This window comes from Equus quagga, chromosome 10, assembly GCF_021613505.1.
Source record: "Equus quagga isolate Etosha38 chromosome 10, UCLA_HA_Equagga_1.0, whole genome shotgun sequence".
NCBI lineage: Eukaryota > Metazoa > Chordata > Mammalia > Perissodactyla > Equidae > Equus > Equus quagga.
Genome location: NC_060276.1, coordinates 83182322 through 83200391, shown reverse-complemented (window position 1 = coordinate 83200391; position 18070 = coordinate 83182322). Strand labels below are relative to the sequence as shown.

Sequence of the window (18070 nt, the reverse complement as noted above, 5' to 3'; positions counted from 1 at the left end):
AACTCGAAGCTGACCACCGCTCACTACTTCCACTCCAGCACGGTCCTCAGTCCTCATACTATTGCGGTAGCCTCCCTGTCACCGGTCCCCTGCTTCCACCCTCTCTCCTACAGTCCGTTCTACACGCAGCAGCCAGAGGGAACCTGTTAAATCCTAAGACAAATCACATCCCTTTTCTGCTCATAACCCTCTTGTGGCTTTTCCCTCATTCAGAGTAGAAGTCAAAGTCCTCTCCATGGCCTCCTGCCACCTCTCTGACTTCACCTCTGTAGGGGTCTGGAATTGGCCACCCCAGGGTATGTCTCTTTGGCACGATTATTTGAGGCTAGTTCCTTTGCAGACAGGAAAGCAACTGCAAAGTAGAATTTACATACCCTTTGTAAGAGACATTTACATTGTAAAGGAACTCTCCATCTGTAAAGATATCTCTAGAAACTCTTAATCAATAGGGAAGGCAAGGACTTAAATCTGCATTTGTTTATTGTGCTTGTCTGGTAACCTCCTGTGACTGACTTCCCTCCCCCTCACACCGTTGGCATTTCCTTCAGGATTAAGCATCTTTTCTTAGGCTAGGAACTGACTGCTGCGCTCACCTGTGACCACCCAGCTCGAGACAATAGACTTGCCTCCTGCTAAGCCCACCGAGATAGCAGACCCACTATCTGCTGTGCCCATCAAGCGATGTGCCGACAGGGCAATCTTGTGACTATTGTGGGAGGGACATTTCAATCATATGTGAAACATCCTGTTTGGGGGTACATAACCACTCTGTGCACCCCACTTCTTTGGTGCCCTTTCTTCCTTCGGGAAGAGAGGCCCCGGGCCATGGTTCCTCATAAAGCTTTGTTTAATTTTCTCTTGCTATTCTGTCTCATGTGAATTTAATTCGTTCTCCGGCCAGACGAACCCACATTTAGGCAGAGGAAAAGTCTTCCTTCCCTACACCTCCAACCACGCTTGTCATCGCTGGCTCTGCTCCAGCGTACTGGTCTCCTCGCTGTTCCTCACACGTGCAAGGCACACTCAGGGCCTTTGCGTTAGCTATTCCCTTTGCCTGGATCACTCTAAGCTCGGATATCTGCATGGCTCACTCTTCACCTCCTTCAGGAAGCTCAAACATCAAACTCTCACAGAGGCTGACCGGGCACCATATTTACAATTCGAACATCTCTCTCCACCCCCCTTCTCTGCTTTTTGATGCCATAGCCCTTACACCATCTGACACAGTTTTACAGGTTTGCTTATTGGCTGTTGCTGTCTTCGGGAATCTAACGGCCATGTGGGCAGATATATTGTTTTGTGTTTTGTTTACTGCTGTGTCCTCAGTGCCTAGAACAGTGTCTGACATGCAGTCCATGCTCAATAACTATGTGTTGACGGCATTGGTCAGCGGAGATGTGGTGAATGAAGTGCTGGGATAAGACCTGAGATAAGGCGTAGGCTAGGAGTCGGGTGAACAGGCCCTGCGGAACTGGCCCAGTGATCACTCAGGATTCCCTGTGAGTTACGCGGGGCTGACCACCCCTTGATCAGAGGGGGTTCAGAAAGACACATGCAATCTGGCTATACACCCTAGTGTTGTCCCAGAAATAGGTTCCTACCTGAGTGTGAGTGCGTGTGTTTGTGTGTGTGCGCCTACTGGAGAGCAAGAACAGGTGGTGGCCTCTGCTCACCTGCTCAGGCTTGAGACCAGGGGGCACCCAGGCATACTCCTCCGAGGCACAGCCCGAGTCATCGTCGGAGATGGAGTGGCGCTGGAAGTCTGAGATCAGCCGACACATGATGCGTTCCAGGTCCACAGGCACCGCGTGCACGGCGTGCTCCTCCCTCGGGCATTTGCAGTGCTGACAAATCTTTCTGAGGGGGCCAGGATGGGGGTCAATTACTAAGGGGTGGCCCACTTGGACCCCTTGACAGCCCATGGAAGTCCAACTGAGGGGCAGGGACATGCAGATTATCACCACCAAAGGATTCTGAGCCAGGACAGGGCTCTAGGCCTGGGGGCGGGGCTGGGAGCTGGACGCCACGGGGAGTGGGTGCTGGTTGAGGGGCTGAGGGGCCAGCTGAGGGAAGGTCTGTGAGGCAGCAGGGAGGGCATGGCTGGGGAAGGGCACGGCTGGGTGCGGGAGGTGAAGGGGTGGGGCTGTGCGGTTTCAAGGCCATCCCCTGACTTTCAGCTCTGGGACTTGGGTGAGACTCTCCCGGCAGCGGACCTGAGGGGCAGGGCTCGGAGTCTAAGACTGCAGTTATAAATCTAGGGGCTTCCGCTCAGGACTGGCTTTGGACATTGTGGGGGAACTTTCCCTAGAGGCGGGCTCTAGCCTGTGCCGAGGCTCTGAACTTGTGGGTGGCTGGGGCTCCGAGCCTGGGGGTAGGGCTGTCTGTGGTATTTTGTGGGACGTTTTGGGTACAGGGCTCCAGTAGGAGGACAGGACCCTGGGTCTGGGAGAGGAGTTCTGAGCCCAAGAGGCGGGATGGAGTTCAGTGGGCGGTGCTTAGAGCCCAGGACGGAGGATCTCCCTAGGGATGGGACTCAGAGGCTTGGGGAGGATTCTTCCGGGGGTGGGGCTGTGTAGTGGGTGGAGCTCTCCCGGGAACAGAACAATTGGGAATGAGCCAGGGGGCGGGGCTCTGAAATTTGAGCTTGAAGCTCTTTCCCCAGCTGAGCTCCCTGGGCGGATCAGGCTCAAGCCTAGGGGCGTGGCTTAAGCCTCTAGGGGTTCCCCTGAGGGCGGGGCCCTGACAAAGGCTAGGCCCTGGGATGGTCACCTACCTCCAGCCATGCAGCAGGAAGCCGGGGCACTGTTCCCTGCAGGAGTTGCAGGGCTGGCCGCGGTCTGGGTCCTCTGCCTCTGGAGGCTGTAGTGGGCGGGTGTAGACGCGGGAACAGGCAAGGCGCGGTGGAGAGGAGGAAGTCAACGCCTGCCTCTACACTCTAGGCCCGCGACCGCACGCTGGGGCCTGTCCCACCAGGGCAGCCCTGGGCAGGCTGAGACAGCGCCCGGAGCGCGGAGGAGGGGGACACAACCGAGGTAGAGGCGGGGCAGCTGAGGCCAGCCTCCCTGTAAGCCCTCTTTTCAGGGAATTCTCCTCCTCAGGCCAGCTGCGGACTCCCCCAACCCAGCCTCGACACTTCCCACCAGCTTCTGACTCCTCCAGGCCTCACACACCTCCCCCAGAATTCAGAGGACTCTCCCTACAGAGCGCAGAGTCTCTAATCTGGGCGTCCTTTCCCAGGCCTCATCTCGGCCCCGTCTCCACCACAGGCCAGCGACACTAATTCCACAGGGTAGGAGTCTGAGACCTCATCCTTACTTGGGATCCCCACACGAACTCTGCCCGTCTTTTCAGAAGCTCAAGAGCCTCTCCCCCAAACCCCGGCTTCACTCTTTCATACCCAAGAACTGGAGACCCTCCTTCTGGATCTCAGGAGGCCTCTGCTCCAGTCAGAAACCCGCACTCCAAGAAGAAGCCTTGGCCCTTATCCCTCATATCCTAGAGCTATTCACTCCTCTGGACCACCAAACCCAGACCCCACCTAGAGACCCCCTCCAAAGGAAAAGAGAGATCCTGCTATCTAGGAAGTCAAAAGCTCCCTGGCTCAAGTGGAAGCCTGGAAGCCCTCTTCCCCCAAATGCCAATCCTTCGGCCCTCAGTGTTCGGGCACCCCAGGAGTGTAGGACCCCACTCCTCAGCCCACCTTCCGCCAAGGTACAGGGGGAGGTCCCTTCCCTCAGAAGCTCAGGAGGTCCCAGCTCAGTTCAGGACCCCAGGCCCCAATCTTTTGGCTCTCAGAATCCCCTCTCATAATCCACACGGGAGGGGAGCACACTAGGTCTCTGGAATGCTGATAAAGGTGTGCCGAGAGGTGACTAGGGAGCTTGGGCCACCAGAGCTCCACATTCCTTCATCCACACTCTTCCAGCAGCCCCAGCCCCTCTGATCTGGGAATCCTAGGGATGGGGATTCCCAGAACCTCTGTGGAGCGCCTCCTCGCGATCCCTATCCCCTGCCCACTCTCCTGGGCCTCAGTTTACCCCGGACCCGCACCGCTGCCCTGAATCTCGCTCACCGCGCGCCCAGAGCGGCGCCTCCGGGACCCACGCGCGAACATGGCGCGCCCGGGCAGGGTCAAGCCGGGCCGGGTCAGCCGAATGGAATCCTCGCCGCCGTCAGGCCACCGCGCGTCCGGCCGGGAGCTCCGTTCCGTAAACCTGACACCGGCGAGGGAGGAGCCCGCCCCGCAGGGCCCGCCCCTGGGCCTGCTGTCTCTCCGGGCCGAGGCGCCCCCTGCCTAGAGGCGAGGGGCGCACAGCCCAGGAGCGCTGTCCCCAAAACTCCCCTGCCTTCCTGCCCCGGGAGGGAGCGGGGCCTCAGAAGGCACGGCCCCCAGAACCACATGATGCCACATGGCCTCTCACGGGATATTTTAGGACTTAAGGGTTCTGCAGTGGAGGACGGGGGACTTGGAAGAGGCGACCTGATTGCCAGGGGTGGTGTGCTAGTGTACTTGTATTGACACTTCATGTTGATTTATCTTGGATGTTTATTTGGGGGAGGGGTTAAAGCCACCTCTTGGCCCCGGCCCCCCTGGTGATGTTCCAAGAGACTCTTTCCCCCGATGAACGCTCCAAGAATGGTCCCCAACCCCATCGCAGCCCCAGCTGGTGCTCTCTAGCCGGCCTCCATCAGAGAGCTAGATCTTACACCCCCTCCACGCCCCCGCTCCCATCGTCTTTCAGAGCCAGGATTATTTGAGATTTAGGGGGAGGAGGTTAAAGTCACTGGCCAGGTTCCGAGGCCCTCTTCCCCGCCCCTCCTTCCTTACAGGCCCAGCTGTCTGCCTCCTAAATCCTGACAAATAGATCTTAAAGCCTTCCCTCCCCGGCTCCCATTTTTCTCTCTCCAGTTAGCTATCTCTTTCCCTGAGCTCAATCCCAGGCCTGGGAGTCTCTCCTTCGCGCTATCAGGCTTCGCTGTGCCTTGAGGCTGGGAGGAGGGGGTCCCCGGGCCACAGTCAGCACTCGGCGCCCGGCCGGCCGGGGTCTCTAATTAGGCACTGTGGTGGTCAGGCAGGCCTTTCATCGTGGGCGCTGGGGACCCCCTCCGCCCCCCTCCCGGCCCCATTACGCACATCTCTGTCACTTCCCGCTCCTCCTTGCCCCAGGGAGGAGCCGGGGAGGGGTTAAGGGGAATGAATGAATGAACTAACGAGTCACTGCGGCGCCCCGCCTCGAGGCTTTGCCACCTAGTGGGTGTCCCAGTTCTCCAGCTGCGGTGGAGGCAAAGAAATGGAGAGACAGCAGGGTCTGAAGAATATGAGGCGGGTGGGTAGAGGGAGGTCTCCCTGTGAAGTATGGGGTCCTATTAGAACCCCTCGGGGGACTTGAGGATACGGCTCCACTGGGGCTGGGAAAGGGCGTAGCTAAGGGACCAGAATTAGAACTGAGCCCTAGAAAGACTGGACATCCGTGGCCAGTAGTGGGGCAACGGTCAGGGCTACTTAGAGCGTGACTTAGAATAATCAGCAGGCAAGGCTTCACAGAGGATGCGTCTCGTCTAAACACTGTTTTGGGCCTAAAATGGTGGGGTGACTTGAATAGCGTCCAGCAGGTCAGAGGCGCAGCTTCCTCTCGCCTCCTCTCCCTCATCTCTCCCTTCGTACCCCCCAAAAAAGACACAGTGAGAAGCCAGAGCCGGGTGGACTAGGTGGTTGAGGAGTTTATTTAGGGAAGGAGAATTAATCGTATTTGTTCTTCCTCGGGGAGGGAGTCTACAAACAATAGAAGGGCGCGGGAAAGGGGGGGGGTAGTCTGGAGGAGAGGGGGAGGGGCCACAGCCAGACAAAATGGCAACACACGATCACAGGCACTACCGACGTCACAGACACAGCAGAGGGTGCAGGACAGGGGCTCCAGACCGGGTCTCCAGCCACCCCAGGACGGGTTGGGGTGTGGAGGGAGGGAGGAGGCAGGGGAAGGAGGGTGGAGGGGGTGGGTCGGCCCCACAGATCCCTTGACTCTGTCCTCTGATTACCTAGCTGTTCCGCCGCAGGGATGAGCAAGGGTGTGGGGGGGGGGGGGGGGGGGGCGTACTTCTCTCTGGATCTCACCCCTTACCCTCCAAGCCATACCTCTCTGCTCTTCCCAGGGCACCTGAGTCCCCAGCCTTAGCCAGAGATACTACTTCCCCCCCCCAACAAAACCCATCCCGCAGCCCCCAGGCAAGCCTCCTCCCACCACACTGCCAAACCCGCCCACTCTCAAACATGTTTTCTTCACTGCCCTATGGGACGGGGCATTCCAGAATGTTCCAGCCCCACCCCTTCCATAGACTCTAGCCGCAATCCAAGACCCGCCCACTGTGGAGCCTTACCCATTCCCTGGTTAAAGCCCCACCCCTTCTAGAACCAGCCCTCTATGTTCTTCCAGACCCTGTCCCCAGGCCCCTTGTCACACCCCTTTTGTAGAACCTTCTCCTACTCCAAGCCGTGCCCACTCTGGGGCCCACGTGCAGCCTCACTCAAAGTTCCGCCCCTTCTAGAACCACGCCCTCAACCTCCTTCCCAGCTCAATCCGAAATGCTCTAGGGCACCCCTCTTCTTTAGGCTCCAGATCAGGTACGTGTGGAACCTAACCCCTCTGGTTACTAGTCCCCTTGACTCCAGCTCCTCTCTAAGACCACCTTGGGTCCCAAGCCCCCCCAGTCTCTGCCTTTCTCCCCGCTTCAGGGTTGAATTTCCCTTAATGGCCCCTGTTCAGGCATTGCTGGAGGAATCAAGGCCAGAGTGGGAGGAGGGGAAGGAGAAGGGGAGAGGGTCTGAAGTCACTCTTACCCTCCCCACACAACCGAGGTCTGTCTCCTCACTGTCTCCCTTTCAGAGCCCCTCAACCTCCGGGCCCAGGGCCAGGGAACAGAGAAGGGCCAAGGGGTGCAGGGGAAGGGGTAGGGGTTAGAGAGGGGCCCACTCAAGATCAGGCCCCTAATGCAAGAGGGGAGTGGGTGGGGGCAGGGCTCAGACAGATAAATAGATATTTATATATAATATATATATATATAAACAGCAAAGACAGTTAAGAGTCTCCTGGCTTGAGGGACGGAGACCTGGGGTGTAGGGGTGGGAAGGGGGGCAGGCCTTCTCCTGAGCTCTTGCCCACCCATGGGGTCCTCCCGGACTGCGCTGACCTGTGGAGGCAAAAGACACAGAAAGGAGAGGGGGTCCAGACACAGGTGGTGCCCGTAGAGAGGGGCTGGGCTGCTATGCCTCTGCCCTGGCTTTACCCTCTGCCTGCCATGCCTTTTCTTCCTTCTTCCTTCACTCATAGTCCTGCAGTCAGCTTCATACCAGCTGCCCCTACTGGGAAGATATACTTTGCCCCGACTAGGTTAGGTACCAAAGAAATTATGGTTCCCTTTCCCTCAATCCAAAAAAGTCTGTTAATAGGTACTGTTCTAGTCATTGGTGATAAACTATATTGAGCAAAACAAAGATTTTTTTTTTGAGGAAGATTAGCCCTGTGCCCATCTTCCTCTGCTTTACACGTGGGACGCCTACCACAGCATGGCTTTTGCCAAGCGGTGCCATGTCCGCACCCAGGATCCGAACCAGTGAACCCCGGGCTGCTGAGAAGTGGACCATGCACACTTAACTGCTGTGCCACTGGGCCGGCCCCAAAACAAAGACCTTTATCTTTGTGGAGCTTACATTGTGGTAGGGAGACAGACTTCAGACAATGACCATGATGTATAACTGAATTGTTTAGTATGACATAAGATGATAATAAGTGAAACGGAAAAAAAAGTAGACCACGGTGAGGGGATTAGGAGTGCCAGTAGGGGAAGGAAGGTTGCTGTAGTAAGTAGGGTAGTCAGAGAAGACCTCGTTGAAGAAATGACATTGGAATAAAGACTTAAGGAGGTGAGCGAATGAGCCATAGACTGTGATAAAGAAAAGCACAGGGTTCTATGAGAGAGATAAGAAAGGGGACTGGTAAGAAGCTGGCCAGGTAAGGTTATGTGTGTCGGGGGGTGTGAAACTCCAGGCGGAAAGCAATCACCAAGGCCCTGAAGTTGGATTGTGCCTGGCACGTTGCGGAAAGCAATCACCAAGGCCCTGAAGTTGGATTGTGCCTGGCACGTGCGGTGGCCAGTGTGGCCTGAACAGAGTGGGGAGGGAGCGGTAGGAGGTGAGAGGTCAGAAAAGTGGGGGATGGGGCTAGATTGTGTAGGGCCTTGTGGGCCATAGGGAAGGCCTTGGCTTTTAGTCTGAGTGAGATGCGAGCCCCGGCAGAGCTCTGAGCACAGTAGGGCTGTGGCCTGATTTAGGACTTAACAGGATCTCTCCCAATGCTGTGAGTAGAATTCTCAGAATTTGAATGGGGATGGAAACCTGTGAAGATGACCAGGGGAGATGACAGTGAGAAGTGGGAAGGTTATGGGTTTATTTTGAAGGAAGAGCCAACAGGATTTTTTGATTAATTAGATGTGAGATGCCTAATAAACTCCTCCCTACCAAGTGCCAGAAACTACTTCCACCACGTGTTGCCACCTCCGTGTCTTTCCCCTCTCGTGGTATACCTCTGCCTCTTCTCCCCATCTTCACTCCTCATACGCGAGGGAAATCTCAATTGTCCTTTCAGGCCCAGCAAGAAGGTCGGCCAGCCTTTTCAATGCCCCTGACCCTCCCCGCCCCCCCTTTGAAACTCCACACTACCTCGCTCACCTGGAGGGTTGGGGAGGGGTGGCGGATCTATCACCTCCTCTCGGATTGGTGAACTTGTCTGACCTTCATGATCCAAGCTGGATTATCCTGACCATCTATTGGCCTTATCATAACCTACTGGTTTATCAATCACTTCTAAGACCCACCTCCTCTTCCCTTCCTGCCTCCTGCGCTCCCCTGATTCTACACTACCAAGTCCCCTTGCTATTCCCTCCTTTCATTGGTTGTTCTGCCCCCTTCTCTCTCCTCTCCCTTCCCTCAGACCTGCACTTCTACCTCTCTCCCATTGGCTGTTCATTCTGCCCATCTTCAAGCTCCACTCCTGCTCTCCATTCATTGGCTAGTTTTACTCTCTTAACATGTAGCTCCGCCTCTCTATTGGCTCCTTCAAACTCCCACCCTTACTTGTCCAGCAGCTCCCTATGTACCATTCACTTCTGACTCTTATTGGTTTACTGACCCGCCCGTCTCCTTTTCTGTACCCTCCTTGGCCACACCGCCCGCCCGTCACTCACCAGACTACATCTGATTGGAGAAGGAGGTGGGCGCACCCTGAGGGCCGTAGCCTTGCTGCCCATAGTCGCCCTGAGGCCCATAGCCGCCGCCACCGCCGCTGGCTGGCTGTCCGTAGTCAGGCTGGTAGCCGCCCTGGGGCCCGTAGGAGTCCTGGGGCCCATACCCGCCAGGGCCCTGCCCGTAGCCCGCCTCGCCGTAGGCGTCCCCGGGCGCTGGCTGCTTCTCCGGGGCGCCGGGAGGCGCACGCAGGAATGGGGCGGCCCAGCCTGTCTCCTTGAACACGAACCACAGGTTGCCGACCCAGAGCACCAGGTTCAGGAAGCCGAACACCTGCGGGGAGACAAAGCCCGGCTGTCGTCCCGCGCCCATTGCCTTGGCGGCCCCAGGGAACATCGAGGCCGCGCGTCGGGCATGGATCCGCGGGCTCCCGAAGGGTGGTGGTTTCTAAAACCCAGACCCTTGCTTGGAGTCCTAGCGCATGAACGTCAACATGCAAAAAAATCACCTTGGGGGGGGCGGGGCGGGGCATGTTAGAATCCATATTCCCGGGGATGTTGAGATCTATCAGTATTACATATATAAGTATTTATATGTTTGCACATATACATATTACATATACATATATACGTGTATAAAATATGGTAAACCTAAATTTGTAATATAGTACAATGTTAAGCATGTTTATTAAATATACAACTAATAGATGCATATATACACATATGTATATACAAAGTATACATGTGTATATATGTGTAAATACATAATATATGTGTATAAATATGTATGTATATATATAAAGTATATAAACATACTTTTCTTTTAAAAGAAATATATGGAATTTATATAAATATATATAATATAATTCAATTTTGGGACAAGAAGTAATATCCCCACTTTACGGTTGAGGAAACTGAGGACCTGAGAGGCTAAGCTGCCCAAGGTCTCACAGCCAGCAAGTGACAGAAAAAAAAAGAATCAGAATCTTACCATCTGTAACACTTGTATATGACATACCATGTGCCAGGCCCCTTTCTAAGCACTTTGTTATTAGTTCACTAAATACCCAGCTTTGGAACAGGACTTATTATTAGTTTTCAATTTACATGGTCGAACTGAGGCCCGAGAGGCTGAATAACTTGTTTCAGCTCACAGAGCATGCAAGTGGCGGAGCTGGGATTTGAGCTCAGACAGTCTGACTCCGGCCAGTAGGGGGCATCCAGGTGGGAAACACGTCAAATTATTCTTTCACTTTAGATATAAGGAAACTGAGGTCCCAAGAGGGCACTGAGTTGCCAGAGAGTCTACATGACTAGGCTGGGCCTGGGATCCAGGTCTCTCCAACCCAAGTGGACAGAAAGTCTCATGTTCCTCTCCTGGGGACAGTCTGTGATATCACAATGATTACAATTGCTATCTCATCCTTCAAGGCTCTGTTGTTGGCATGCTTCCTCCAGGGAGCCCTCTTGGATTTCCTCTGAATTCTCCTCCTCTCATTCTCTCTCTCCACCACTCCTCATGCCAGACTCTAAGTTTCCCAGCCCCCTCCCTAGCTGGCCCAGCCAGCTTCCCAGGGCTTACCACCGAGGTGTTGAGGCCAGAGGTCACAGGGTCCCTCAGCTCCTTGCATGTATTTCCTGCCTGGTGGCAGACAGACATCTCCTTGATAATGTTCTCTGGGTCTGTGGCCATCTTCACGTCTGACAGCCCCTTGGCCCAGGCCGATGAACTAACAAGCCACATGAAGGCGAACACTGCGGTGGCCAGAAAGTCCTAGGACGGGCAGGGGAGAGGGAGACAGCACTGTGAATGGGTTGCTTCAAGCTGGGCTGTGGGGCCTCCTCATATCACAGGCTTTCTTGCGAGGGTGGGGTCCCCCAGAAGAGGCCTGTCTCTCTCCTGCCTTTTCAGCTCTGAAGCCCCCAACACTCCCTTGAAGGTGGCCCTGCTAGCTTGGGCTCGTGTGTGTATGTGACACAGAGGACGTGGGGAGGGGGTGATTGTGATTTGTGAGTGAGTGTGTGGGGGATTCTGTGGGATGGTTTCTGAACCTGTGGAAAGTAGTGGGTTTTTCCACTTGTGTCTGAATGTGGGAATTTGTGTCATTTTGTGTCTGGGATGAGGGTGTATGAGTGCAGCTGTGTAGGAATCAGTGTGTGTGTGTGGCATGATGACAAGCATGACTGTCCCAGTGAACCTGTGTGCTCCTTTCTTTGATCTCGACTGTGTGGTCGTGTGAGAGGCAGCAGGTTTCCTGGTGTAGGCCTGTCTGGGATTCTGTGTGGGCTGCAAGTACTCAGAGCAGCGGCAGCAGCAGTAACATCTGTGGCTGTGATGGTGGCTGCTTGTATGCGGGCCTGTCTGGGATTTGGTGTGGCCTCTGAATGTGGCTGTGTCCGTGAGGCTCCACGCCCCCCAGCCCTTGCATGCGAGTGACTGGTGGCTCACCAGCATGGGTCCTTTGTTGTTCTCTCGGTACTTGTTCTGCAGGAAGATGTAGGTGGCCAGAGCCCCCATGGAGTAGAGGAAAGCAAACACGGCCACGGTGACAAAGAATTCGGCTGATGAGGAGTAGTCTCCCACCAGGAAGACTTTGGTAGTGCCTCCTCCGCAGTTGGGTGCATCAAAGTACACTTGGTGCAGCCTGTGGAGAGAGGTGGGCAGGTGTGGCCCAGACCCTAAGAACCCCCTCCCCCCGCCCCTCTGCCCAGTCATGGGTCCCCCAGATTCTGACAACATCTCAGGAAGAGGAGGAAACACCCATTCACAGAGCACCTACTGTGTGCCAGTCACATCCCATTGATTGTGCACAGCATCCCGGTGAAATAGGTCTTACTCATCCCTCACTCTAACCCAGGCACTTTGGCCTCTTGGTTATTCGTAGAACATACCGGGCACCCTCCACCCCAGTACCTTTGCACTGGAATGCTCTTCTAGATGTCTGCGTGTCTTACTCCTTTCATCTCCTTCAACTTTGCTCAACTGTCCCCTTCTCAGCGAGGCCTTCCCTGATCTCACTATTTAAAATTGAAATGGAACCATTCCCTCCTACCACTCCTTAGCCCCCTTCCTTGCTCCACTTTTCTCTGTAGCAGTGATACCCCATCTGACATACCATGTATTTTACTTTTTTTTCCTTAATTTTTGCTATAACCTCAAGAGGGCAGGGCTTTTCCCTTTGTTTTGTTCATGGCTGTATTCCTAGCGTCTGGAACAGTGCTGCCACATAGTAGGCGCTCAAAAAATGTTTATTAAATAAAATGTACAGCGGTGGAAATGGGCTCAGAGGGGTGCATTAACTTGCCTAAAGTCACACAGCTGGTGAGGGAATGGCAGAGTTGGGATCTGAACCCTGTGTTTTCCCCCTACATCATGTTGACTCTTCTCCCCACCCGACTTTGGGTCCTGGAGAGAAGAAATGTATGCATAGCAGAGGAGAGCTAGAGACTACAGAATAGGAGGAGAAAGACAGGAGAGCAGAAGGGATCCTGGACAGGCTGTGCATATGTGAGGGGGGATGGGCGGATTGGGAAGGTGTCCTGAAACTCAGGCCTTTCCTGTGGTGTGATGGAGGAGGGGTCATAGGGAGAAAATGCACGTGGAGAGAAGGACTGGGGTGGGGTCCCGGAGCTCTGGCCTCAGATTAGAGGGCAGGATCCTGAGACTGAGCAAATGGTGCCAGTGCCTTCATGTAGCAAAGGTTCTGAGGGAAGGCGTTTATACTTATCGATCACCTACAAAGCACTTGACATAATTGCCTCATTTAATGACCCTCCCCCTCAATTCTCTAAAGCAGGGATTATTATACCCATTTTACAGATGAACAAACAGGCTCAGCAAGGTTAAGTTCTTGCCCAAGGTAGTACAGCTACTAAATGACGAGGTAGGAGTTGAATCTGGGTTTGAATCTCTGGGTTTCTAGTGGGCTGGGATGGGAGAGAGAGTATCCGAGGGGGAATAAGGGGTCCTTGGGGGGGTATTGGGGCTGTGTGGGGGTTGGTAAGGAGGACCCAGGGCAAAGACTTTTCTCCTGGGAGACTTGTGAGAAAAGGGCAGATCCTCAGGACCTGAGATCCTAGGCATGGGAGGTACTGGGGTGGGGAGTCCGCAGGAGATTTCTGTGTTCTTCTGGACTCCCAAAGGGCCTGCTCTCAGCAGTATCCCATGCTGCTGGCTCCCCTGTTTCCCCGAACTCTCTTTCCGGGCTTCTGCGAACCTGTAGTGGATCCCTGGTTGCCCCCCTGCCTCTCAGGCCACACCTCCCTGGCTTTTCCTTTTCTTTAGGTTACTGCTCAGGGCCAGCGCAAGGCTGTCTTCTCTTGTCACTCTTCCCTCTCCTCCCAGGGGAGCTCCTCAGCCCACATTTACCCTTAGTGCTCAAAAATTCCCAATTTCCAATGCAATCCCTGCCCTCTTCCCTGAGTCCCTTAAATGTATTTATTTTACTTATTATGACAAGCACTTATGGAACACTTACTGCGTGCCCGGCACTGTGCTAAGCACTTTACAATAGTCATTCATTTACTGTCCATCCTAACCTGTAAGGTGGGCGTTCCAACCCCTTTTCACAGACAAGGACATCAAGACCTGCAGCAGTACCACAGGAGCCTCATGGGCCTCTACTGGAATGGTGTGTGGGGGTCTATGTCTCCCCGCTCCTCAGGGGGCCAGCATCTCCAGAAGGGCAGTGGCCTTGGCCGCTTGTGCTCACTCTCATGTGCCCAGCACCTGGCTCAGAGGAGGAGCTCAATGCATGTCAGCATTGTTTAACTGGGTTTCATCGTCCCTTACAGCTCAGCAGCACCCCCTATTATTCTCGATCATAAAACTCAGCATGAGGATCCCCTGCTTGGATTTCTCCCAACCTGCAATTATCCTCTTTATTCATTTGTTTATCTGTTATAATGTTGGCTCCATGAGGGTGGGGAGCTTGGTCTGTTTTGTTTACTGTTGTGAGCAGTACCTGGCATACAACAGGTTCTCAAAAAATGTGTATGGAATGAGTGAATGGGAATTAAATAATAATATTAGCTAACAATAATTGAAGACCTACTGCATTAAGGAGATACACACATATATATACTTTTACTTTCAAATCTTGTTCATTGCCAGTCTCCTGCCCCAGTCCTTCACTAGAACATAGTTAGAGGGCAACAGCCTATGCCTGTTTCGTTCACCACATGTCCTAGATGTCCAGAGCTGTGCCAGGCACAAGGTAGGTGCTCAGTGCATGCACAGTGACCCGAGCGGGTGTGGTCTCCTGGGGTGGGGGCTGGGCAGGAGCCACTGGGGAAGAGATGTTGTCCGGTCCGGCCCCGCCCCCTCCCTCTCCCAGGTCTGTCGGGATCCCAGGGTGGGCTGGGGTGAGGACACACCTGAAGGGGTATTCGAATTCGACCTCGATGTTGAGGTCACTCTTGCTTTTGTTGGCACAGTCCACGCTCAGCCGGAGCTCCCCACTGTAACTGCCGCATGTGGCAAAGGCGAAGATGGCAAAGACCTTGGGCAGCAGGGATGGGGATGGCCACGGTGAGCCTGTGTGCACGTGGGATGGGGGTGCCCTCCTCTGGACGGATGGGGGCCCAGCACAGGCAGCAGCAGATGGAGCGGTCCCCACCCCCACCCCCTAATCAGGGCTCATCGGGTCCCAGGACAAGCTGATTACAGGGGTGGGGCTGTCTCTTCTTGTCTTTCTCCTAGTGTCTCTCTCTGTCTCTACCTCTCAATGCTCTGACTATCTCCCTCCTTCTCTTTCTCTTCTGTCTCAGTCTCTCTATTTCTGTCTCACTGTATTTCTGCCTGTCTCTGTTGTTCTCTGTGTCTCTATTTCTCTCGGTGTCTCTCTGTCTCTGTCTCTCTATGTGTCTTTCTTTTTCTCAGATGTCTCCTTGTCTCTCTGTATCTCTGTTTTTCTCTCTGCCTCTGACTCTGTAGTATCTGTGTGTCTCTTTCTGTCTCTTTTTTCTCTGTCTCTCTCTGTGTGAATGTATGTCTCTGTGTGTCTTTCTCCGTCTGTCTGTCTCTATCTGTCTCCTTCCTCTGTCTCTCACCTGGTCTCTGTATGGTTCTCTCTCTGTCTCCCTTGTGCCTCTCCTTCTCTGTGGATGGTTTTCTCTTTTCTCTGAGTGTCTCTTTTTCTCTCTCTGTCTCTTTCTCTCCCCTATCCCATTTTTCTGTCCCTCCTCCTATGTCTATTTCTCTTTGCATTTCTGTTCTCTCTGTATCTTTCTCTGTCTCCCTTTTCTTTGTCTCTTTTGGTTTGTCTCTCTCTGTCTCATCTCTGTATCTCACTTTTCTCAGTATTTCCATCTCTGTCGCCATCATTCCCTGTCTCTCAGTCTCTCTGTCTCCTTCACTGTCTCTGGGTTTCTCTGGCTTTGCATCTCTCCTGCAGCAACCGGCTTCAGGCTCCACCTCCCCTGCCCCTCTCTCACCTCAGGAGAGGAGGTAGGACGTCATAGTCTTCCAGTTCACCATGGGGGTACCCTTGGCCTTACGTGGTGTCACACCACAGCCCATCCATTCTCTGGCCCCAATCCCCTGGGACTTCACCAGGGAGCCCAATTCTTCCTTCCATTACTGGCTCCCCATCCCTACTCCACCCCTGCTCTTCTGGACCCCACTACCTCCCTCTCTCTCCCCATAGCCAAGACCACACTCACCCATTGCAGCACCTTCACGAAGCCAAGGGGCTCCTTGACCACCCGGAACTGACCCCCGGCCACCAGCTGAGGAAAGAAACCGTGGGGAGGGAGTGGGGTTGTTGGGGATGGAAAAGGAGGTGAGGGTCAAGGCCATCAGGTGATGACCCCTGGGGATAGGGCATGTGATCTCGGGGAGGGAGTGATGTTTGGAGAGGAGGTGAGAAGGAGAAAGTGACACTTCAGGGAAGGTGTGAACACAGAATCTTTGAGAGAAGACCCCCCCCCCCCCAGGGTTCAGAACTGGTGGGGAGGTCTGGGGAGATAGTGAGATAGATGGCAGAGGGGGTCAGGGGTGAGGAAGATGGGAATGAAGTCTGGACTAGTTAGGGAAGGGGAGAAGGTCTGAAACGGTGAAAGTGAGTCAGATGGCGAAGGGGATCAGGTGGAGAGAGTGAGGAAGGATTCGGGCTCATTAGGGTGGGGGAGGGGGTCTTGGGCGGTGAAGGTGAGTCATGATAGGGAGGGAGTGGGTTGGCTAGGGTGGGGGAAGGGTCTGCAGCGGTAAAGGTGAGTCAAATGGTGGTGATGGGGGGTCTGAGGCGATGAGGATGGGGAGCGGTTGGTACTGGTTAGAGAGACGGTGAGGTTCTGAGGTGGTGAAGAAGAGTGAGATGGCAGAGAGGGTCTGGCTGATTAAGGCGGGGGAGGGCTGGGACATGGTTTCACTGGATATGTGCTGGGAGAGGGGAGACTAGGGGTTTTGGAGAGGCAAAACCGGATCGTCCTCCTAGGTCTGCTTTGGGGGAAGGAGTGGTCGTCTACTGGGGTACTGTCTCCGTTTGGGAGGGGCAGGTGTCAGCCCTCCCCCCCACCCCCACCCCCACGCCTTCTGTCGCTCTATTTCCTAGCTCATCCGCAGCACCCCCCCATCTTCCTTCCACCTTCCCCTCCCCTCCCCCCTTGTCCGCACCCCAGCCCCAAGACCCCTCTTTCTCCCTTCGCGGTCTCCTGTAAGGAACCGGGCTTCTGGTGGACCCCGCTGCGGCAGTAAGGACGGCCCTCGCTGCGGCAAAGGATGCACTCCTTCTTTTCCTCACCTCCCCATTCCTCCCTTCGCCTGCCGCAGACCCCAGCCCCAGCGCCCGGGACCAGGTGTCGGCTACCAGGACCCTGGCCTCTTAGAAGTCCGCGGACCCGTTGCCACCCGGGCGGGGAGGCTAGGCAGCGGCGGGCTCTGTCCGCGGTGCTGGAATGCGTACCTGATTCACCACGTCCATGTCTGCCAGCAGCAGCATCAGCAATGCGGGGGGCGGGAGGCGCCTGCTAGCAAGGGCGGGCGCAGGGCGCGGCGGGGGAGGCGCGCAATCGTCGGAACAGCCCAGGCAGCCGCAGCTCCGCCCCTTGCGCCCCTCGCCTTGCTTGCCGCGCGCGCCTGCGCACAACGGGCCGTGCCTAAATCTCCCCGGTAGCCATTCCGGCCCAGAGGCTGGAGCCGTGAGAACGCTTTGGGGAGATTGTTGTCTCTGAAAACACAGCTAGAGCTGTGGGGAGAGGTGGGCCGGTCGGTCCTACAATATGACGTTTTGCCAGGCTCTTCACTGAGTTTGTTGAATGTATTCACTCATTTAATCCTTACAACAGCCCTATGTAGTAGGGACTATCAGCTTTATTTTTACAGATGAGGAAAATGGCCCGCAGAGAGGTTAAATGACTTGCACAGGCTCACCCAGCTAGTAATTGGCAGTGCCCAAAGTCCCTGCAATTTAACAGAGGGTTTCTTCTCATCTGCATTTTAAGGACATCTTAAAGACTGCTTGCTCCACCCTCCAACCGTCTCCCCTATTTCTGTCTTCCCCTTAGTCAAATTTTTGCCTACCCCAACTCTACACTTTACATCCTGTTTATTTCTCAGCTCTGTCTTAACTGGACTACTGTTCATGTTACTAAAACTAGGCCCACCAATGACAATTGCCATGTTGCCAAAATCCAATGGATAAGTACAGTTGGAACTTAAGATGCTCTACTTCATTCATTTAAATGAAATGCCTGTAAAAACTAAGATAGTGTTTTTCATCTTTGAGGAGGATGAATGTAAAAAAGTTTGCTAATGCTCAATATTGGCAGATTGGCCAGAAACAGGCATTCTCATAAATTGCTGGTAGAAGTTAAGTTAGTATAACCTCTGTAGAGG

The 18070-nt window shown here is 54.5% G+C and overlaps 2 protein-coding genes across 2 annotated transcripts in view; both read right to left on the bottom strand.

Annotated features, from left to right (window-relative positions):
- The window catches only part of PRICKLE3 (prickle planar cell polarity protein 3), a 9584-nt gene extending 5334 nt beyond the window's left edge, over positions 1-4250 (bottom strand). The window contains exons 1-3 of the mRNA XM_046673637.1: positions 4073-4250; positions 2774-2859; positions 1674-1857 (exon numbers count right to left, since the gene is read on the bottom strand). Coding sequence (XP_046529593.1) covers positions 1674-1857; positions 2774-2859; positions 4073-4114 — 312 coding nt within the window. The 5' untranslated portion in view covers positions 4115-4250. The remainder of the gene's footprint in view (positions 1-1673; positions 1858-2773; positions 2860-4072) is intronic.
- A 1489-nt stretch (positions 4251-5739) lies between these two features.
- Positions 5740-17193, bottom strand: SYP (synaptophysin). The gene is made up of 7 exons (XM_046673490.1): positions 17139-17193; positions 15898-15963; positions 14611-14735; positions 11684-11879; positions 10817-11008; positions 9238-9568; positions 5740-7185 (listed from the first exon to the last, which is right to left on the bottom strand). The coding sequence occupies exons 1-6, from the start codon at positions 17172-17174 to the stop codon at positions 9242-9244; spliced, it is 942 nt and encodes a 313-aa protein (XP_046529446.1). The 5' UTR covers positions 17175-17193; the 3' UTR covers positions 5740-7185; positions 9238-9241.
- Positions 17194-18070: the final 877 nt, after the last annotated feature.